Consider the following 23,350-nt stretch of genomic DNA (forward strand, 5'->3'; position numbering starts at 1 on the left):
CATATAAGGATTACATACATTTTATTTTCCCCCCTTTTGTTGAATTATGGAGGATATCCTGAACAGCTACCAGAACACCATCTACAATCAAGCATGGGCACTGGGCGCTGCCTAAACAGGACTATAAATGGAAGAAAATCTCTTCTCCAAATACCAGATAATACTATGATTTTGGCTATCACTGGCTCACCTAGCAGGTCAACTACATTTGAGCCCAATGCCTCTGAGAAGAGATTCACCACATTTCTGTGTCACCCCAATCCCCAGCCAAGAAAGGAACCTTTCGATTCAATGTAAAGCAATGGGGATGGGAGACACAGAATGCTGTGCAGCTGGCAATCTGGCACGTTTCAGTCAACATTGCCAGAGATGGAACTGAAAACCAACATTCCTGGCTTGACCTCGTGGTCCTCATTTTGAAGCTGGGCATAGACACCTAGCCGTATGTTTTGGGAGCTTTTCTATTCCTTTTTCCTCTACAGATAAATAATGCCCAACCTGAGGAAGACTAGCATTGGCTGAAATCTAGCATTTATTTCTCATTTTTTAAATGGTCAATTAAAGATTCATCTACTCTTGCCATTGGATTATGTATAAAGACATAACAGCTCCCCCCCTTTTAAACGGTACTATATCCAGTGGCAAATAGTTCTGTAAACCATGCTGCACATTACGAAAAACAGATAGGCCAAATCCCACAGAGTCTTTACATCAGCATAACACAATGATCATAGATCTCACTGATGAAGAGATAGCATAGGTGTTTGCCATTTTGTACCAAGTCACTTGATGTGGTATGCAACAGCAGATACCTATGCTGACATCCTTATTTACAGCAGCTCGCCAACGAACTTGACATGGATTGCATTATGCTGACAGTTGTGATTAACAGGAGTTTTAATAGTTTTTAAAACCTTCACAAGTGATTTACATAGGCAAACCTCATGCAGTAGAGGTACTGGCCACCCTATATTCTATATGCTACCCAATGGTCCCCAACCTTTTCCCAACCATGGACCGTTTCTGGGGGGGCATGTTGCGCTCTAAGGGGCCGTGTTGCGCTCGCAGGGGGTATGTCAGGCTCGTGCACATGTGCGGGGGACATGTCATGCTCGCAGGGGGGGTGTTGTGCTCACGGGAGTGCCATGCTTGCAGGGATGGGTCGCGCTTGTGCACATGCGTGAGTCACGCTTGCAGGGGAGTGCTTGCAGGGGGGCAGGAGATCTATGTCCGTGGTCCGGTCCTGCCTAGGCTGCGGACCACTGCTAGGTCATGGACCAGGGGTTGGGGACCCCTGTGCTACACTACTTAAGACAATGAGACTAGAGTTGGTACAGAGTTTACTGAATTTATTTACTGGACTCCTCAGTCCAATGAAACTGAGGAAGCTCCATCTAATTTAGTTATATTGTAACAGATTGTATACATATATTATTATTGCTAACTTATGCTACTTTTCATTGTATTTTTGTGTTATTTTAGTTACATTGGATATATCTGCTGATCAGTGACCGTAATAAAGCTTATTCATTCATTCATTCATTCATTCATTCATGTAGTAGAGGCAAATGACTCATGAGACAGTCTTACAGGATGCGGAAGTTAAAGGAAATGAACAGATGTCTCACTGGGGCCTCAAGCAGTGAGCAACAAGCAGGAACAACAAGTGCAAGATAAGATGTGCACCACCACGAGGGACTTCCCACCAAAGAGGGACTTTCTTCCAGTGAAAATAGCATTTCCAGTGATCAATTCTATTCAGAAATTGGACAGCAATGAAGAACGGGGTTAAACACCCTGCCTGCCTTGTGAGATTGATAATTTCTAGCATCTGTCATCCAGAAGGCAATACAATCTGGGTTTCTTTTCAGTATTTGTACAATGTTTTCAACATCTGTGCAATAAATTCCAATGGGATTTATTTCTGAGTAGATGTGCACTGGACTCTTCTCCGGTCTAGTTCAGCCCAAAGTCTAAAAGTAATTTTTTATTTGCATAAGTGCAGGAGAATATCCATAGAAGGGTTTTGTAGGGCAGAGTGCCTGGTTCTAATGGCAAAAAGATTTTTCTTCCCATATTTGTTTGCTCTGAAGCAGCAGTCCTTACTCCTTCTGCCTTTTAGATGTTTTGGATTTGACTTACCATGTTTTTCTGTGTATATGATGCCCCCATGTATAAGACGCCCCCACTTTTCTAATCCAAAATTAAGAAATCTAAGTGGGGCTTACCAAGTGTAGGGAGAAAGGGATAAAAGCGCTGCAGAATCACTTTGATCCCTTCTGTCCTCTCCACTTGTTTTTGTTCTCTCCTCAGCTTACTTCCATGTATAAGACGACCCTCAATTTTTAGTCTAAAGATTTTAGACAAAAGTATAGTCTTATACATGGAAAAATACGGTAATTACTTACCATCAGGTCAGTTCTGACTTATGATGGCTTGTCCCACAGTTTTCTCAATATAAAGCACTCAGAAATGGTTTACCATTCTCTTCTTCTGGGAGTGCTTCGGAACTGTGTGCCATGCCCCAAATTACACAGGCTGACTCTTTCTGCCAGGACCCAGTGGGGAATCAAACTCCTGTTGACTTTGTAACCTGATACTGTACTTAACTCCTAATCCTTTACAACTGGTCATGCTGACTTGGTCTTCTAGGGGAAGAAGTCTGAGGTATCTAAAGGACGAATGTGCTCCGCCTTGTATTATTAGCAGTGTTCTGTTCCTTATGCAATATGAAGCATTTCTACTTTGTAATTATTCCCCTGGCTCCACTGATACAGTTCTCTTGAGAATAAAAAAAAATCAGAAATGCAACACTTGATTTATTTCTTAATATAAAACTTAGAGCCCAGAAAGGCCCATATCAAGCACCTGCTAAGGTTCACCACTAAGCAGGTGCCCGTTATCAGTTTCTAGAGTCGGAAGGCCCTGCTACCTTTCTTCACTGATGTCTCTAGTAGTGCAGTTGCTCTCTGAGGGTTAAACTGCACATTACCTTTACTGTTGGCCTGATGTACCTATTCCACCTTGAGGGGAAAAATGGCATGTGAGAGGAGAGGAACTGAATTGTGCAGGGGGGGGGGAGGGAGAAAAAGATAAGCTACCACATTCCTGACTCAAATTCCCACCACCACTCTGACCCATGCCCACTATGTGTGTGTGGGGAAATGGATTTTAGACTATAGCTCCCACAGTTCATTAGTCAACATGGTCACTAGGTCAGAACATGCCTGCTATGTCTAATAGGAGCACACTCCTCAAGACAGCCGTGGGTGCTTCCCTTTGATTGTACGCAGTCGATTGAGCAAAGGGTGTTTGTGATAATGGATTCTGGTTGGGTCAACCATGGCAGGGTCAAATGCTGAAAACTCTCTCTTTGTTATGCTGTGAGCCCGGTCTGGCTTTGTACCCTTCTCCCGTCAATGTGAACCATTCGCAAAGAAAAGCCAACAGCTTGTGACTTTTTAGCCCAGCTCCAAATGCATAAACACTGACCAAAGTGAGGAGACTGAGCAACAGATTTTGTGTCCCTGACCCTCTGGGACACCAAGGGAAGCCACTGAGGACACCACCAAAATGTGGAACCAGCACTGGATCCAAGATTATAATCTGTCACTGAGATAGGGAACTATAAAGGGACACCTTTCCGACTGAGAGGAGTGAGAGAGCAAGACTTGGGCAAGGGGGTGGAGCTTGGCCAGCAGCCTCTATAGGCCAAAACAGGGAATTTCCGTGGCCTACATTCCGCACATAGCTCGGATGCTACTCTCCCCTGCAATAATACAAACAATCCAAAAAGTGCCCTTTTAGTTATAGATGTGTTCACACATGTCCTTCCTCATGGTGAAGATTTGGGTCTGGAGATGAAAGAGAATGTAAGGTAAAGGTAAAGGTTCCCCTTGACAATTTTTGTCCAGTTGTGTTCGACTCTAGGGGGCGGTGCTCATACCCGTTTCCAAGCCATAGAGCCAGCGTTTCTCTGAAGACAATCTTCTGTGGTCCTATGGCCAGTGCGACTTAGACACGGAACGCTGTTACCTTCCCACCGAGGTGGTCCCTATTTATCTACTCACATTTACATGCTTTCGAACTGCTAGGTTGGCGGGAACTGGGACAAGCGACGGGAGCTCACTCTGTCACGTGGATTTGATCTTACAGCTGAAGAGCTACAGACCTTACAGCACAGAGGCTTCTGCAGTTTAATCCGCAGCGCCACCACGAAAGAGAATGTAGTAACCGGTAAAACAGGAAAACTGCATTATACTCACCTCCGAAATCTGTTTTTATCTTGATGGTTTTGTTATGCACTTCTTCATTTTTAAAAAATATTTTTGATGTACAATTATATTTTTTATTAGGAGACAAATTTTCCACCGTTTGCCTGTTCTCCTGCACTCTGCTGCTACAATTGTTAGTCATCTCTGCAAAAAATTGAAATATGTCATTACCATGTACTTTATGCATTCAGGAGGTTAATATCCTCTACACCAGAGAAGGAAAGTCTGTAGCTATGCTAATGTTTAAATAAATATTTAAAAAGAAGTGTGTATTCTGGCTTGCAATGGACAACTGCAATTCATATATTTCTATATTTATTATATTTTTCTCAAAAACTTTTCTCTCCCACCTCATCTCTGTCTATATTCACATATAGGATTAAATAGAACCCAAAGCTCCCAAATGCATTTAATTTTCCATCAAATTAAGAAAGAAATCTAAATAGTTTGTAAGAAATCTTACTGTGCGGATAACAGCAATAGGAATACTTGAAAGAAAAACATGGCGGATTTCTCAGTTCCCAGGATAAAGTCACACTGGTGTTACTTTTGTTATATTCAGTCAAATCGCTTCCAACTGAAAAATGAAAGAATCATTTCAGGGTTAGTTATTCACTTTTCTGAAAAATGGTGGGCAAATTTATGTATTTCTATATCCCATAGAGAGTTCCCAATTTTAAAACACTGGCCTACTCAGTCACCCAGGACATTTATTAGTGTCCACCTACGGCCATGTGAAACAAATTATAAAAAACCAAAAGCTACATCTCAGACTCTACAGGCCTCAGTTAGCATGTGAAATATTGAAGTTCATGGCAGTACAATTAGAAAAAGACTGAGCAAGTATGGTTTGTTTGGAAGGGTTGCCAGGAGAATAAATCTTCTCTCTAAAAAGATGACATCATGACTTAGGTTTACAAAGTTTCATCTGGACAAACCACAAGATTTCTGGAACGTTGTCCTTTGGACAGACAAGACCAAAGTGGACATGTTTGGCCACAATGTATATGTCATATCTGGTGAAAACCAAACACAGCATATCAGCACAAACAATTCATGCCAACTGTTAAGCATGGTGGTGGACAGGGTGATGATCTGGGCTTGTTTTGCAGCCACAGGACCTGGGCACCCTGCAGTCGTTGAATCAGTCATGAACTTCTCTGTATACCAAAGTATTCTACAGTCAAATGTAAGACCATGTGTCTAACAGCTAAAGCTTGGCTGAAATTGGGTCATGCAAGAGGACAATGATCCCAAGCATACCAGTAATGGCTGAAAAAAAGAGAAAAGAATCAAGGTGTTGCAATTGCCCAGTCGAAGTCCAGTCCTCAACCCAATTGAAATGCTGTGGCAGAAACTTACAAGAGCTGTTCATAAACAAATGCCCACAAACACTCAATAAACTGAAGCAGCGTTGCAAAGAAGAGTGGGCCAAAATTCCTCCAAAGCAATGTGAGAGACTGATAATGTTATACAGAAAATTATTACTTCAAGTTATTGCTGCTGAAGGTGGTTCTACAAGCTATTGAATCGTAAGGTGTACTTAATTTTTCACACATGGTTTCTCCATTTTGGCTTTATTTTTGTCAAATACAGTAAATCATGGAATGGTGTCACGCGTTGTTCATCAGAGGTTTATTAACCAAATTTTCAGACCTGCTAAGGACCAGATGATTTTTATGATGACCTGATACATAAAACCTTAGAATTCAAAGAGGGTATACTTTCATTTTCACGTGATTGTATATATTTTACATGATTAACAGATCCTAGTGGAAAGAGAGAGAAAAACTGTTTCGACTCAAAAACTGGTATTACAAGAAATCTAGTGAATTCACTTAATCTAGATTTGCACAGAGGGAACGGGACACAACTTTGCTTATGACAATTTTTCTATATGAACATTATTTCTGTGTAAAAATGATGTGCCCTAACATGCTCTGGGGGGGAACCTCCTTCACACATAAATCCCATGAAGTGAGAGCCATACATAAGAACAGGCAACAGGGCTGAGCAGCTCCATTTGATGAATCTATTCTAGAGATGAGGACTCTACGTGCTTAACTCTTATATGTCTGGATTGGAGTTTCTGCTATTTAATGACAGATAGTGATTGGATTAGTGTAGCCACCTCATTTCTTTTGAGGGTCCACCCCCCGTTTCAACAGCCTCATAGTAGGTAAGTACCAGATTCTCCACATTCTCCTCTCATCTGGGGATAGTTGTTCTTAAAGCCTGGACAGTTACATATTTTCTAAAAGGAACAAATTGTGTCATTCATTATTTTGTAGCAGCCATACTGTTGTCCTCATTATTATTGTTCCATTCTTGAAAAGAATGCATGTTGCATGATATTAATGAGCTGTTTTGTGCATCACCAGAATGCCAGGAAAATACAGGTAAATACTCATCATGCTTCAGGGGCAAAACGCTAATAAACACAGGAAATCAGTGTAAATTACTTAAGATGCACAAAAAGGCTGAAATCTTGTTGCTTAGCATAGTAAGTCACACTAGAGTAGGTCCATTGAATCAGTGGGGATTTGGTGAGTCAACTCTTGTAAAAGTTCAATTGATTCAAATGGACTTACTCTATTTGTGACTTATTTTAGTGTTGTAAGTCACGACTAAAGTAGGCTCATTTGAATAAATAGAACTTTCAGAGGAAGTGACTAATCAAATCTCCATTGATTCAGTGGGTCTACTCTAGGGTGGCTTAACTATGCTAAGCAACAGGATTTCAGACAAAATGGTCCCCAACATAATTACTGTATTTAGTAGATTCCCCCAGTATTTCAGTGCTATGGTTCAGATACTTTGCAGAACCACCATAATCCAGATTTTGCTCTGATAAATATAAATCTGTGCTTACCAGGAGGGACTGTGATGTTTACTTGTTTTTTGCAGCCATTAAACTGTGCTTCTACTTTGTACGTTTCACATTCTTGAAGGTTATCTAGATTGTTTGAGCCACTTTCCCAAACACAATCAAGATGCTGTGATGATTTGCAGTAAACGTTTTGCAGATCTTTAGCTCCCATCACATGAAGTTTTGCACTAACATTGCCATCAGCATACTTAAAATGATCTATTGAGATATTAATAATGCCTAAGATAGGAAAAAGAAAGAAATGTTGAAGCACTTCTTACTCTGAAACATAATTATTCACAGGTTGATTCCACAGTTATTTTTAAAGACCTAACTCCAATTGACAGTCCTAACTAAAATGAACTGTTGGCCAAAATCGCAGTTATGCAGGCATAAGATGGTGTTAATGCACAGTGGCACTACACATCAATGGCACATGACCAATAATCCAGGCAGGGTCTCATTAATTAATGTACAATTTGCCCCCTGCAGGTCACATCATTTCCTTTCTGTTTGTACAAGTGCACAAGACGATTTGGTCAATAATTCAATTCTTGAGTTCACATTTCTATAAATCACATTGAATTAATGAGTCTGGTCTAGACAGTACTACCAGTTGGCTTCAAGATAACATGCTCCTGCTTTTGTCTGTGGAACTGGCTTTGTTCCCCTCCATTGTTATTCTTGCAGATGTTTGGTTGTTCAACCAAAGGGAGAGGGTGATAAAGGTACTTTTAAAGTGAAAGAGCATTTGGGCCAATGAAACAAACTTTCATATACGAATAAGCTGACTGAAACAAGAAGGCTCGTGTATAACAGCTATTGTATGGTTATAGCCAATATTTGGCTAGTGAAAAATTTACCAGATTTGGTGTTGCTCTGCTAGCAATTGCTCAACAGTTGCATGTAGCATGATGACTAGCACAATTAGCACAAACAAAACCTACTGCATTTGAGGAAAACAGGAGGAGTCTTATCTTTGTGGTAGCAGAATGACACCACCGGACACAACATATAGTCTTAATGAGCTCAGTGGCAGCATGAAAACATAATGTTTCCATTCTGCAATACACAATGCTTTTTTTTGGTAGCTTCAGAAATTCAGAAGCTATTTTTCAGTTGTTGTGTAAGTGCAGACTGTGATGAAAGACGAGTACAGTACTCATGTTGAGATGTGACGTCAGGAGTACAAATATAGCAAGGTGGAATGCCTTTTTCTTGGGGTCATTTGTTGTTTATCAAAATCAACTATGTTCTGATGCCAGATGACAGTAGAAAAAGGTTATTGGAAGTCAATGGTAAAGATGAAACACACTGTCCTGGATAGGAAGTGGGAAGTGAGCAAACTCCCCATCCCCTTTAAATGAAAACAAATCCATGATTTAATTTGATTTCATTTAAATTCTAGCCCATTTTGTTATCTGTCATTCAATTACGTTTAGGGCTCTTTCCTGTCACTAATTTTGGTGGTCATCTCCAGGTGACCAGGACTTGAACCTCTCCATCTCGGATTTGGCATTGTTCCAATGCATTCAGCAAGGGAAGGTTGGAATGGAAAGAGGAACCAGTCACCACAAACATAAAATTGGGAATTCTCTGTTTTACCACAGAATATGCCAGAACAGTGCAACATCCCTGTCATTCTGAGGGGAAATGGTGGTCACAAAGAACAAGTGACAAAAGCAGCTGTCACAGACACTGCTGGGAAAAGTAAGGTCCAAAAGTAAGGCCCACAGTCTCAAGGAGGTATTAATGAGAGTAACAACAGTTGAAACAATTCATACTGCTCATTTATTACTCATTAAATTACTTGAAGAACATCCAGATGGGGTCCATTCATTTAATTTGTTTGGTTTTTCAGAACTGCCTGCACAGAAATGCAGGTACTATGAATAAATAAATGTTTAGAAATACTAAAAATAAATAAATAGATTCTGTCATATTACTGAGGATATAATGCAAATGTATGGTATCTTATGCTAAAATGGAACCATGTCAAAGTAATCCACTGTCTGTCTCCTAATCCTACCACAGGAAAATGAGATTTTGAAACAGTTCTTTGGCTCAGGAAAAGACATGAGAATCATAATTATCAAGTAACGATTGTACACTTTTGAAATTGCATTTTGTATATTTTAGCCATATAATATGCTTTATGAGCTGATCACCTGACCGTAACAAATAAATTCATTCATTAACAAATAATAGTCAGTCCATAGAAATAAATGAGACTTTGATGGGACTTTTGCACTCTAAATTTTTTGCTGATATGTATGCAAACACAGGGATGTGTCTTGTGTGAATAATTCACACATGCATATAATCCCTGTACCTGCTTCTGGTTTGCAGAAATGTCCTTCCTTATTTATTTTCAGTCATGCCATTTTTATTCACCCTGACTAAATCGTATGACATGTTTATTTCCTTATGCATTTAGATGGTTACTGAGACTTAATGGAACAATCAACCAAAGAATTAATAAAGCCTTTAATAAAATTAGTAGATGTCTTTTCCTACTGGAAAAAAACAACATTCAGTCTTTGGAGGCAGAATGCATACTTACTGCAGTTTCTGCGAGGAATGTCTGCTGTTTAAAAAGATAAACAAAGAGATTATTTGTTGTACATATCCTGAACAGAAGAATTAAGCAATGCTCAATATTAGCCTTAGTTTTTATATATACAGTATATTGACATACAGACAGACAAAACATCAGAACTCTGACGACTATACTCTGGGTGACCTGTTGTTTCTTCTTGGCATTTAAATGTAAACAGGTTAACTGGTCAACAAACATTTTGTAAATTAGGTGAACTATTAGAATTATGTGAACTAATAAAGGCAGGACAGATACTGAGCGAAAGAATAAATAAATGCATTATAAAAACTGATAACAATGATGATGACGATTTAGAACTTGGTAGGAGTGATATGATTTGGATCCTAGCCCAGTAAATGGGATCAGACGCTAACAAACATGTGACAGATTTAAAGTGCAGAATTCAGTTTGCCCCCATGTGTGGCTTTTGCTGAGGTTTTGTTACCATTTGTCACTCAGCAGGCACAAGCGTCCTTGTCAATGGTTTGCACCACTGGCCTAGGACAAGTTGAAGCTTTTCCAGTTAGATGCATGGTTTTCTGTCAAGATATCATAGCCAATGGGGACCATGTGCCAAGCTGGACCCTATGGATGCTTGGGATTATATCTTAGAGTACAGCCTCTGTTCTGGCCAGGCATCATCTCAGTGCAGTGGCATCTTTCGAACATACTTATATTTGCAGTCATTCAAAATTACAAATTATTCTCAAAATGTACCACTTTTATGCCTGTTCCATAAGAAAGACTTCCTGTGGAAGTATTACTGAAATAAAATTAGACCTCAATGAAAAGCATTGAATTCTATAACTAAGGCTTAAGTTGCCAAATATGATGGTTGGGACTTTATCTTTTATGGGAGCTAATCTGGAGTACTCAACTAGATAGGGGTTGAAGTTGATGGCAAATGGCCTTTTTTGGTGGTGGTTCCCAACTTTAGGACACTATCTCTGAGTGCCGCCTTTGTTTATGATAATTCTTTAATAGAAGAAACCAGTGAAGATGCGTCAGTATCCCATTTCTTCATATATCAGGTGTGAGTCCTGGCTGTTAGACCAGATTCTGGGACTGGAGTTGGACTTAAGAATCTTAAGGTCTTGCATGAGTCTCATTTGTTTCTGTAACACTCGCACAGGAAAATGATCAAACAAATGTGGGCAGCATTCAAAGCTATATGCATGCATGCATTGCTAAGATTGCTCTTAAATGTGTGTAGGTTTGTCACCTATTGGACTAGAGGTGGTGTCTGCAGGAACTTGAGAGATTTTTGCCGGAATGTCAGTAGGTGCTGAAGTGCTGGCATGCATGGAAGAATTAATCGGATAATCTGCCAGGGAATAAAGAAAATGTTAGCATTACATCCAAAAATAACTGTTACAATGTCCTCATAAGCAGCAACAATATTGAAATACAGCTGTGAGGAAAGATGATGTATTATTTCCCCTTTCAAGAACAAAACTAAAATCCCAGGCTACAGTTTTCTCAGTACTTACTTGGGAGTAAGCCCTATTGAATACAGTGGGATGTATGTCTGAGAAAGCAGGTCTAGGTTTGTGCTGTTAATATGGATTTAATGTGCAATCCTATTCCACTTACTTTGGAACAAGCCATAGTGAACACAGGGCTGTCTACAGATATCATGATAAACTGTGGCTCATTATTATGGGAACTAACCTAGGCATGCCTCAAGCTTGGGTAATCTCTTTCCCCTGCTTCATATCTTCACCTGAAATAGTCACAAGGAGGAGTTTGCTTCCATTTGGATTCTAAATTCAACACACCCTGGTTAATGTTAATTATGATTTGCTAGAAACAAGCCAACTTCAAAATGCAATTATTGAAAATAGTGTCTACCCATGGCTAGCTTGAACATAGTTAAGTTTTGGATGATACACTGTATTTTGGTTGACTGGACACGGATTACTTCATTGTCATACCAGAGCAGAAGGAACTCATGCAGGACAGACTAATTCCCACTATGGTAAACCGTAGTTCATAACAACTAATGGGTCCTATGTCTGAGGAACCACTAGTTAAAATATTTATTAGAAAAAGTAAAACAAAAGTAAGCCATCGGTTGTGCACAAAAACATTTCATAAAAATACTTTTTCTTTTTCGTATTTTCTGTCTATTCTTCTTTCCTGCTTTTTTAATTCTAGGCACAACACTTTCAGGTTTTATAAAGCGTATAAGGGTTTAGTGGAAATATTTGTGAATTTTGGAACAGAAAGATTTGGAGATTTCAGTTCTATTTATAGAGAGCCTGTTGATTTGTTTAAAGGTATGGCTGTTCTATAAAATCAGCTGGAAATAGATAATTAATATGGCCTTCAGGCTGACTGAGTGAAGCTACTGTATTTTTTGCTCCATAAGATGCACTTTTCCCCCCAAAAAAGTGTGTGGGGGAAGTCTGTGCATCTTATAGAGTGAAGGCCGTGATTTCGCCCCCACTGGCCCCATGGGGGGAGCGTCGCAAGGGTCCGAGTGAGCCTTCCAGGAGCCTTGCGACGCTCCCCCAACCCCCACGTGGCCAGCGCAGCCGAAATCGCCAGCTTCCAGATGGGCGAAGCGTCACAAGGGTCCTGGAAGGCTCACTCGGACCATTGCGATGCTCCCCCACCCCCACGGGGCCAGCGCGGGTGAAATCGCCAGCTTCCAGGACCTTTTCTGAGCCTTTCAAGCCTCAGAAAAGGTCCTAGAAGCTGGTGATTTCGCCCCTGCTGGCCCCATGGGGGGAGCCTCGCACGGGTCCAAGTGAGCCTTCCAGGACCCTTGCAACGCTCCCTCCAGCCCCCACGGGGCCAGCTTCCCAAGCCTCAAAAGACTCCCAGAAGGTGGTGATTTCACCATCACTGGCCCAGGACCCTTGCGAGGCTCTCCTCACCCCCCCCACAGGGCCAGCGGGGCGAAATCGCCACCTTCTAGGACCTTTTCTGAGCCTTTCAAACCTCAGAAAAGGTCCTAGAAGCTGGTGATTTTGCCCCGCTGGCCCTGTGGGGGGGTGAGGAGAGCCTCGCAAGGGTCCTGGGCCAGTGATGGTGAAATCACCACCTTCTGGGAGTCTTTTGAGGCTTGGGAAGCTTCAGAAGACTCCCAGAAGGTGGCGATTATGCCCCCTCTGACCCCCGGGGGGGCAGGGTGAGTCTCTAAAGGGTCCTAGAACACACCCTTTGGAGGCTCATCCTGCCCCCCTGTAGGGCCAGAGGGGGCGAAACCGCCACCTTCTGGGACTCTTTTGAGGCTTGGGAAGCTTCAGAAAAGTCCCAGAAGGTGGCCTCCGTGGGGGGGGGGGTGAGCCTCCAAAGGGTCCTAGGGTGTGTTCCATAAGACGGACCTCTCCATAAGGCTCAACAGTTTTTAGGAGAAGAAAACATTATTTTTTTCCTGTTTTCTTCTCCTAAAAATTTGGTGTGTCTTATGGAGAGGTGTGTCTTATCGAGCGAAAAATACAGTATTTCAATTCAACTATATCTTTCCCATTTATAGAGAATTCACATTAATTCACTTTTTATATTAAACAGAAATGGCCCAAATGGTCATAGCTCCTAATCTCAGTTTAAGAAATCCTTACTTATTAGCTAACTATTGAGTATTAAAGCTTGAATTCTTCAACACTGTATTTTAGTAATACAGTATGTATATTATGATGTTACAAAACCTTTACTTGGTTCACACTGGCCATGGGAACTGGATATTTATGTCAGCATTGCCCGACCAAAGGTCCTACACAAGCAGCTCTGGAGCTGATTTCATAAGGTCACAATTTGACACACCTCTTAATTAGGAGTAAATCCTACTGAAGTCAATGCTGCTTATCTTCATGTACATAAGTGTTTAGAGACAGCTACTATATTGTAGAGTATTTTAACTGCTTGGCCTATATCCTGTTGCTTGTCCCAACTACAGTAGAATTATGGAATAAGTGGCATTTACATAGATATTCACTTGCCATTCAACAGGTGATTCCATGCACATACTCTGGATGGGACTAGCAATTAAATTTTGGTTCTTATATTATACTTTATGCAAAGCAAAATCCTCAAGATTTTGTAAAAGAGATCATTATTGTTGATTATGCTCTAGCTTGTTAAAAAGCAAATAAAGTTCGACATTTTGAGGACTTAAATATTTAAAATGCATGCAGACTTATTTCTGCAAAACATTTATGAGTTGATAATATTGGGGTTCAGGTTTTTTTTAACCATTTCTTTGCATGTGTCTTTAAAACATTGTTGTGACACAGTAGAATCAGCAGTAGAACAATGTGCAAGTCACAAGACTGGGGCGATCAAAAACCAAGCAACTTGTTTCCCATAACTGCACACCAGTAGGTTGTCACAACTAGACTTTATACCATGCCATTCTGGAGTCAGGCTTTCAGATATTGGGTTTATTTGAAAAGCAAATTACTGGTTGGACCTGATTCTAAAATGTCAGGAAAAAATATGCCAGATCAGAATTATCTCATGCTTGGAAAACATGACTGTCCAGGGTGGCCCTGCCTCTTTAGGATCCATGCTAAAGGGCATGTCTTGAAACTTTAAGGTGGGCACTAACTTGCCATTTCAAAACTCAAAAACAGAAGCACATTCTACAATAGACTAGCTTAGATAATATGTTCATAAAGGATACATAAACACATACAAAGTGTGCATTGGCCCCAACCTGGCCATTCTACATGTGTTATCATTGTCCTTTTCAGACACTGCCACTCAACATGGCAAAGCTGAGAATAGGGATAGCATCACTGGGGAAAGGACCAAGACATACATGCCCATACACACAATTTTACTTCTCACAGCCAGGCCAAAACCTATACAATATTAAACTGCACTCGAAGCTTGTGCCTCTGCTCTCTGATAATACTCAACCATTGCATAGAAAGAGTACTGTGTACCAAGTAATTACGAATTCTTGGATGCTCTGGGATATATATGGAAAAGAACATGCCAAACCTGCTGGTGCATGCGTGATGGTGGAGGGCAAGAGCGTAGGAAAGGCAGCAGTGCTGCTGAATGTCTGCATGATGGAAGAGTTTGAGTCCACATGAGTGGTGAGGGAGGAATTGCTTGGTGGAAAAGTCTCTGTAGTGATAAAAGTGAAGTCATTTTATTATCACTGTTGGTATGCAACAGGAAGCATTAAAAGATCAGTCAGGAAACTTAAGTGGAAAGGAGAGAGACTGGCATTCCTGAGGTGTCACCAAACTTTCTGACATTCATTCAGTGGCAAGACTTCAAAACGCTAATACTAGCAGAAACCCTAGAACAGTGTTGGTGAACCTATGGCACATGTGCCACAGCTGGCACACAGAGCCGTCTCTGTGGGCACACAAGCCATAAGTCGCCATAGAGAAATACTTTACCCATCCTCCAATCCTGGATTTCGGCACTCCCCTCTGCTGGTGCAGTGATCCAGCGAAGGGGTGCAATGGCGGCCATTACTGATCTAGCCGAATGGTGGATTGGAGGACCAGTAAGTATTTATTTTTTAATACTGCCCATAGGAAACAAACAAACAAACATTTAACCCTTGCAGTGAAGGAGCAGTTGTTTTTTTCTAAACTAAAACCTCAGCATTCGGGTTTTAATTGCAGTATTGGCACTCTGAAATAAATAAGTTGATTTTGTTTTGCAGTTTGGGCACTTGGGCTCAAAAAGGTTGACCATCACTGCCCTAGAACATGAAGGCCCAGCAAAGAATTTCATGGTTGCATTCACTCACTTTGTATCAACCCGCTTTTAAGATCAGACTTTCAGATTTGAGGGTTCATCCTCTTCATTATCATATATGGTCTTATAGACCCTGTGCCAGAAAGTTATAGAACCTCAGAGTGAGATAAACAACTCCCAGTATTTATGTTTTATTGGGGGTTGCAGCCTTAGTTTGGAGCCACGCCTGTTACAGGAGATTCAGTCTTATTGTACAGCCACATTTGCAATCTGCTCATGCTTTCCTTCAGGGCTACTACCACACCAACTACCACAACATCTAGAACTGTCAGCAGAGCCAATTTGAACCTTGTCCTTTTGACAGCACTATGCCCTGCAAAAAAACCTGTACAGTATTGTCATGGCTCAATGATAATCATTATTGTTTTGTTTACAGCAACAGATCCAGCTGCAATTAAGTGCAGGAGCCAAAATGAGGAATACCACAGGACCATGTCATGTGTTATATTCAAATGAGATGGGTTTCTGCCAGGCCTTCATGTGATGATGGCTGAATCTAACCACAGGAGGAGGAAACTCTATCACACATTACATGTAACACACATCCAAACACCACAAAGTGCTTCTCTAGTGTAAACCGCCCAGAGAGTGCTTGAAGTGCTATGGAGTGGTATATAAGCAGCATGCTTTGCTTTTAGTGCCATTATAATTGGTTCAGCATTCATGAGTGTCCTTTCATACACACTGCTAGCCAAGCAAAGAAATAGCATTATGGTTCAAGATTTCCAGCACTGCAAGGATGAATGAAATGGGCCCACACAGCCACCTTCAGTCATTGATCTGTGTACAAAGTTTCATTGCCTTTTATATTTAAATAAACAGAGACTTCCTATCCACTTACCCACAGTTACCTCCTTATCAATGGATTACACAGTTGGTTGTCCCGATTATTTACCGCATTGCATTGCCATATTATAAAATCCAAGTCACAAGAGTAATGCTTCCAGCCACCCAATATTTCAACTTGGAAATATTTAATACTTCTCCACCCCCACCCTTGAGGGAATGCAGGACACCTGAATCAGTACAACCTGTATTGTGGAAACTCTCCAAAGCAAACCTGTGACGGTGATGGAAGCAGTAGAAGTAGCATTGGTTTTGCTAACAGACTTTTCAGTAGAATTAGAGGTCTGATAAGGAGGAACCACTGCTTCTTTCGTTGAAGAGCTGGGATGTGTTTCCAGGGTGCTTGCAGGTGAGGGCGGAGTGGAGAGTGGAGGTATGAATGAAGGGCCAGGAGCTGAAAAGAGAGTTGTTTTTCCTATGGCAAGCAGATGGGGTGGGGACAACAACATTTCAGTCATGTTACACAGCAGAGCCTTAAACAGAATGGGACAAAATGACAAAACCCCAGGAGTCTGTTTATGCAAGCAAAATTACAGAGAACACTATGAGGAGAAAGGTGAAGTAAAAATGTTTTAAATGAATAAAATAAATAAATAAATGTGGCCCTCGGATACATGTCACATCACGTATACCAGTAAGGGTCAATCTATGTGATATGATATTGGATTTCCTGACTGGATTCCTGATGTCTACTATACAAAAAGCAATTGCATGTTTAGATGGGCAGGTATCTGAATCACAGCTGCAGTGCATGGATGTACATCACAAACAAAAATACTGGTAGTTCCACTAGTGAAATTCTCTATGTTCTGTGTAGCTGATTGATTAACCTAAAGGACTATGGACAGGGATGGTGTGAGCTGTCCTGCTGTATGACGTCAGAGGACATACAATTCTTCCCCTGTGGGGAAGAACACACCAGATGACACACCTTCCCTAAGTCTTCTTCCTTGACCTTCCCCTTGGCTGCAAATACCTCATTTTGAGAGGTCAATCCACAGAGCAAGACACTGTGGGCAAGTTGGCCATGGAGACTGTTTGTGGCATGGGTATTCAGAAGCCTGAGGCATTTTTGAGACTGAAAATAATATTCTAAAGACTGTATGCAATATAGATGATGTGACAAGAATCCTCCCAACGGCATTGTAGACGCAAACCACAGAACAAATGTGGACCCTTTTAATCCTTAGTAGTTAATTTGGAGTAATTTTCACCTTTTGGTTCATAAATTGTGATTAGGATAAACATGGATTAGAACAATAGGACATTAATTCTCATGTTCTATGCAGAGCAAGTTTATATGTGTGCGTCTTAAAACATTTCAAATACTTTGCAGCAGCTTTTATTTCAAAGTTTCCTGGGAGCTGAACTATCTGCTTGAAATACAATAGAGTGGCTTCACCAAGAAATAATAATAAAAAAAATCCTACTACAATCATTTTTGTGAATACAAAAGACAAATAAGGCACAACTAATGCAGGCAAATATTTAAATAGAAAATCCAAGATGAATTAGTAAATCAAAAATAGAGGACCAACACTGTGAAGCCAAACCAGAACAGCATCTCACAAAATTTTACAAAGATGGAAATGGGAAATGATTAAATGTGGACAAACAGGGTTGCAATGAAGAGAGGCCATGGTCAACGAGTAAAAACAAATGTACGTAAGTCGTTTTCTTTGTAACAAGGCCAAGTCCTTCCTGAAACCATTTTCAGCAGCTTCACTATAGTAGCATGTCCTTCGGTAGCATGTCCTTGTTTGTTCCTTCTAAGTTCACCCATATGAATTTAGTTTAATGTATCATTTTAGGCTACTTAAATTATAAATGAGCCAAATCCTCATGCAGTGCATATTTTAGACATTAATCAGAGGCTGATCTAGTTCTTCCTGTTTTCCTCCCCACTCCTACCATTCCACTGTTCTACATTAGGAGACAGCAAAATGTGAGTGCATGTGTACCTTTTCCCGATGCTATGTTGCCAACCTAGACTGATCACAAAAAGAATCTGCTGATGAATCTGCTGTAGAACTGGATCATGCCCAACATATAGCTAACATTTCACAGAAACATAACTTAATGAAGGATCTTCTCTTACCATTTGGAGAATCAGAGGAAGGTGGTCCAATTTTTGGTTGGTCTAGAAGGAAAGAAGGAAGACAAGTTTATAACCTGAAATGCAGTTTGCAAATCTCCTCCTCAAATAGGTTGCGGTAACCTTAAGTAGGACTTGTTTAAAAACGAGGAATGACGTGATAATAATATTTTAGTTATTTTTAAATGTATGGTCTGCCAGTGCAGCTGCATGGACCCCTCAAAATGGTTCCTTACATCACACTATAAACAACATCAAAAGGAACTATAATGAAGGGCAGTATTCAAAGCATTACAATGGAACCCAGTTTGGAGCTGACCAAGGTATGCACCAGAACCACCATTGGGCAATCATTATTTGTGGGGAGTTCAGTTCCATCCAGAACACGGCAAATTCCACTATCCGTGAATAGTACTGTATAATGTACTGTAACACGTACTGTATAATGAGCCATCTATCAGCTGCACCCACACCTTGTGGGGAATGAGCTTCAGTTTATTATGCATACACTGCTTGAGTCCATACACCAATTCTACTGCCTGACAAATAAAAATAAAAGGGTCCCTGTGTGTAGAATGGGTATTATCTGCACTACTGATAACAGCAAACTGCAAATGGATGGCTTAACTCAGTGATTTCATCACAAGCTGCTTCATAATCACTAATTTCTTCATAGTGTCAAAAGTTCTTCTTAGGGCCAAACTATACATTATGGATAGCTTGTTATTGAACCTAAAATCACATTCCTGTTCAGGAGAAGTGATTCAAGCTACCCTTCATATCTGAGAAAATGGACTGATGGCATAATTTTAATTAGCCAAGACAGCTCTATATATGCCACCTCTCTCCTCATAAGGGACCCAAGTTGGCCCATGACAATTAACACTGTATAACAATCACAAATTTTGAAAATGCTGTAAAAATGTGTTTTTATCAATAGCCACAAATTAGAAACACATTTTAAAACAATAAAAAAATTTAAAAATCTCTAAGTTTAAAAATCTCTTGAGACCTCACACTTACTGCTTAAAAGTCTGCCTAAAAAGGAAGATCTTTGCCTGATGACAGAAGGACAAGAGGGAGGGTGGCAACCTAGCTTCGTGGGGCAGTGCACTCCAAATCCTGGGAGCCCCCACCGAGAAGGCCCTCAGAAGTACCTGAAACCCAACCTAACCTTTCTGCTCACATTATGGGTGGGATTCACAGCTTTTCTGGCAACTGGATTCCTCCTCACAAGCGGAACCAGAAAGAGCAGAATCCATAAAGTGTGGACAGATGGTAATCACTGCTGGTATCATTCCAGAACAGGTTACATTAAACAAGCAATAAAAAAGGGATATGTGAAATATTTAATAAACCCATCAAAATCCATGTGGAACACAGCACGAAGACAAAATAAGACCCTTAAAACTGTACTGACCTGTACCACAGGGACACTTACTTTGTGGCACACAGAAGTAATATTAAGGACTAATAAATACATAAGAGTTCAAAAAACAATTAAGTACAGTGGTGCCCCGCATAGCGAGGTTAATCCGTTCCGAATTAACCTTCGCTATGCGAAAACATCGCTGTACAGGGCAGGAAAAGCCTATTGGAACGCATTAAACTTAGTTTAATGCGTTCCAATAGGCGCCAAAACTTACCCCTCCAGCGGTTTTCGCTGGTCCGGCAGCCATTTTGGAGCCGCCGAACAGCTGTTCGGCGGCTCCAAAATGGCCACCAGATGACCCGAAATGGTCCCCTGTCAGTGTTTTCGCGCCCTCCCCTTGCTTACCGAGGTCGCGAAAACGCTGCGGGGGGGCATTTCGGGTCGTCCGCAGCCATTTTGGAGCCGCCAAACAGCTGTTCGGCGGCTCCAAAATGGCCGCCGGACACCCCAATTGTCGCAAAGCGAGTGCGGCGATTGGGGCAGCTCCGTATAGCGATCCCCAAAAAGGGATCGCTATACGGATTCTTCGTTATACGGTGCACTTGTTAAGCGAGGCACCACTGTATAAGATTCAAGTAGCCAGTGACCCAGATTATTTGGGTCACTAGGAAGTTCTGATGGTTGAACACTATGTGATGCAGAAAGCCCAGCAATAACCAAGAACTGATTTCTAAAACAGAAAGGATAAATCCCAAAGCTCTTTTCCAGCAATCTTCCCACATGTATTAATAATACACACCTCACACAGTTTAACATACCACGTCTCATTTATACGCTTAGTATAATTCTTTCATCCCCTTCCTTAGTGATCTGTCACATGGTATATAACACCTAGCACAGAATAACGTGCCGTACGTATTTTGAAAAATTAAGACAGAGCTTCTAGTTTAACGGGCTCATTTCCTTCAACAGCCAAAGAGACCGCTGGGCCTCCAGTATAGCTGAAGCGTTTGATAGTCATGATCTAAACTATGCTCAAAAGAAAGTGGCATGAGATCCCAGCCCTTTTGAAGTTCAAAAGGTTTGGGTTTAGGAATGAATTTGTTCATCTCTCCAGTATAAAGGCTGAACTGAGACAGCTGTAAAGAGGAGAAAATTCTATAGGACAACAATGACAGGCAAGAGCTGAATCCTGCCAATCAGTGGAAACCACTGAAAAAGTGACAGTTACTTTATGCAGTTTTTCTTTCTTGTAAAAAGCATAAAATAAAGTGGTAGTTTATTGTATGGTAGCCAATACATACAAGATTCCTTCCCAGACACACACCCTAGCAAATAGCTCACAAAGAGTTACTTGAGACATTAACCTATGTTCCACAGAATTTATAACACATTGGAAACAAAGACATTTGTCACGTTTATGTTCATTCTCATGTTTTCTGTCTTTGAAGATATTATTGATCTACAATTCTTGTGGTCCCTTATCCTATGTTATACTGGCTACTAGGCCTGACGGATGTTGCAGGCAAAGAAGACCTAAAGAACCACACAGTGTCATTCAGGAGAAGGGGGCCATAAACAAACCAAATGATTTCTCCAATCCTCCTTGCACTGAAGAAGAAATTCCCAGCTCACAAATCACATAGAATAATCAAGTTGTTAGGGGCCTATAAGGCCATTGAGTCCAACCCCTTGCTGCATGGAATCCAGATTAAAGTATAGCTGACCCATTGAATGCCTCCAGTGTTGGAGAGCTCACCACCTACTGAAATAATTGATTCCATTGTCATGCCACTCTAACAGTTAGGAAGTTTTTCTTGATATTCGGCCAAAATTGGGTTTCTTGTAACTTGAACCTATTATTATGTGTCCTTCACTTTGGGATGATTGAGAACAGATCTGGCCGCTACTCTATATGATGATATTTCAAGAATATGAGGACTGCTATCATATCTCCCTTCAGTCTTTTTTTTTTCAAAGCTAAACATGCCCAATTCGTTCAATCTTTCCTCACTGGGCTTGATTTCCAGTCCCCTGATCACCCTTGCTGCTCCCCTCTGAACTTGTTCCACTTTGTTGACTTCCTTCTTAAAGTGCAGCATCCAGAACTGGACACAGTACTCAAGCTGAGGCCTAACCAGTGCTGAATAGAAGGGAGCTGGTACCTCACAGGATTTGGAGACCATTAATTCTGTTAATACACCCTAAAATAGCATTTGCCTTTGGTGCCAAATCTGCAGTGACTCATACCCTCAAATGAGAGCACCAAACTAAATATCCGAACTCTCATCCAGTCACCTTTTACTTCAGTGTATTTTCTTCTTATGTCCTGTACCTTTAGTCAAAGTTGATGCATTCAGCACAGACAGGTGCTCAAGAAAACAAAGAAACAAACAGAATGATGATGTATTAATTCCGTGTCTTCTGTGCTAGTATTTTGTTGCCATCTCCCAGGTTTCAGGATTTCCCCATCTCTATCTTACTTCAGCTTCCTATCATGAGGCCTTGCCAACTACATTGTCATTCTCCTGCTTTTAAATGAATTGCTGCAAAGTGCAGCTCTTACATTTTAACACCTCAAATGATACAGAAAACTGTTGTGAATGCTTTCAAATTGCTGCCATACCTGGCAGGAGATAACATTTATACAAACCATGCATATATTTGAGAGGGAAAGCAGATACTAAAATATATACAGATCTTTTTGGGGGGGGGGATTTCACACCTCAGTGCAGAAATGAAAAGTAATGAGAATGTCAGCAGGAAATAGAAAATCAATAAGAACAAGAATGGTAGATTTTTGTACCCTGACCAACTTGCACCATATTATGGGACTAGTTATTTTTTAACTAGTTGCCAGTTTTTCTTTCAGAAGATTCAGCCCTGGCTCAGAATTGATTTCTCTCTCCAATTTTTCTTTAAGAAAATTTCCTTCTGGCTCAAAACTCATCATACCTGTAGCTCCTGCAGACACCATACATGGATACAATCTGTCAATGTGTGGTTCCAATATAAGATGTTGTGATATTTAAATGTTGAATAAATGATGAAAGGGGCAGGCCTAGTACTCCCTGCTCATCATCACATGTGATGTCCACATGTCTTCTCAGCACCTGAATAGGACAAGAGATATTTCAGGTTGTCTTCGCTTCTAACTAGGTCAGTGGTCTCCAACCTTGGGCCTCCAGATGTTCTTGGACTGCAACTCCCAGAAGCCTTCACCACCACCTCTGCTGGCCAGGTTTTCTGGGAGTTGAAGTCCAGGAACATCTGGAGGCCCAGGGTTGGGGACCACTGGACTAGGTTACATTTGGCTCTCTAGACCTGGACCCAAATCTACTACAATATGACCAACATAAATCCAAATAAAATGTCTGTTTTGCCGGTTTGATTCATGTCATTGTAAGTTTTGAACCAAACAATAAGTTCTGTGTTATCCATAACTCACAGAGGCAGTTTTAAATAAAGTCTATAAGCCTAATCCTTTGGATGCTGCCCAAGAAGCATTTTATTAATTACAGAAATTGACCACTCTAGTGAATTTAGTGATAAACTACTACCTACC

General features: G+C 40.9%; 1 protein-coding gene across 15 annotated transcripts in view; it reads right to left on the minus strand.

The window, feature by feature from the left end:
- PTPRC (protein tyrosine phosphatase receptor type C) overlaps window positions 1-23,350 on the minus strand; it is a 108,237-nt gene that overhangs the window by 36,834 nt on the left and 48,053 nt on the right. For 2 of the 15 annotated variants that reach the window (XM_020784648.3, XM_078392288.1), the window contains 8 exons: window positions 18,417-18,458; window positions 16,533-16,712; window positions 14,696-14,824; window positions 10,965-11,066; window positions 9,707-9,730; window positions 7,147-7,383; window positions 4,738-4,851; window positions 4,266-4,418 (listed from right to left, as the gene is read on the minus strand). In XM_020784648.3, the coding sequence (XP_020640307.3) occupies window positions 4,266-4,418; window positions 4,738-4,851; window positions 7,147-7,383; window positions 9,707-9,730; window positions 10,965-11,066; window positions 14,696-14,824; window positions 16,533-16,712; window positions 18,417-18,458 (981 nt within the window). Of the gene's footprint in view, window positions 1-4,265; window positions 4,419-4,737; window positions 4,852-7,146; window positions 7,384-9,706; window positions 9,731-10,964; window positions 11,067-14,695; window positions 14,825-16,532; window positions 16,734-18,416; window positions 18,459-23,350 lie in introns of all 15 variants that reach the window. The other 13 variants (XM_020784647.3, XM_078392287.1, XM_020784645.3 and 10 more) reach the window with 7 other exon arrangements.

This window comes from Pogona vitticeps, chromosome 4 (genome assembly GCF_051106095.1).
Source record: "Pogona vitticeps strain Pit_001003342236 chromosome 4, PviZW2.1, whole genome shotgun sequence".
Classification (NCBI taxonomy): Eukaryota; Metazoa; Chordata; class Lepidosauria; order Squamata; family Agamidae; genus Pogona; species Pogona vitticeps.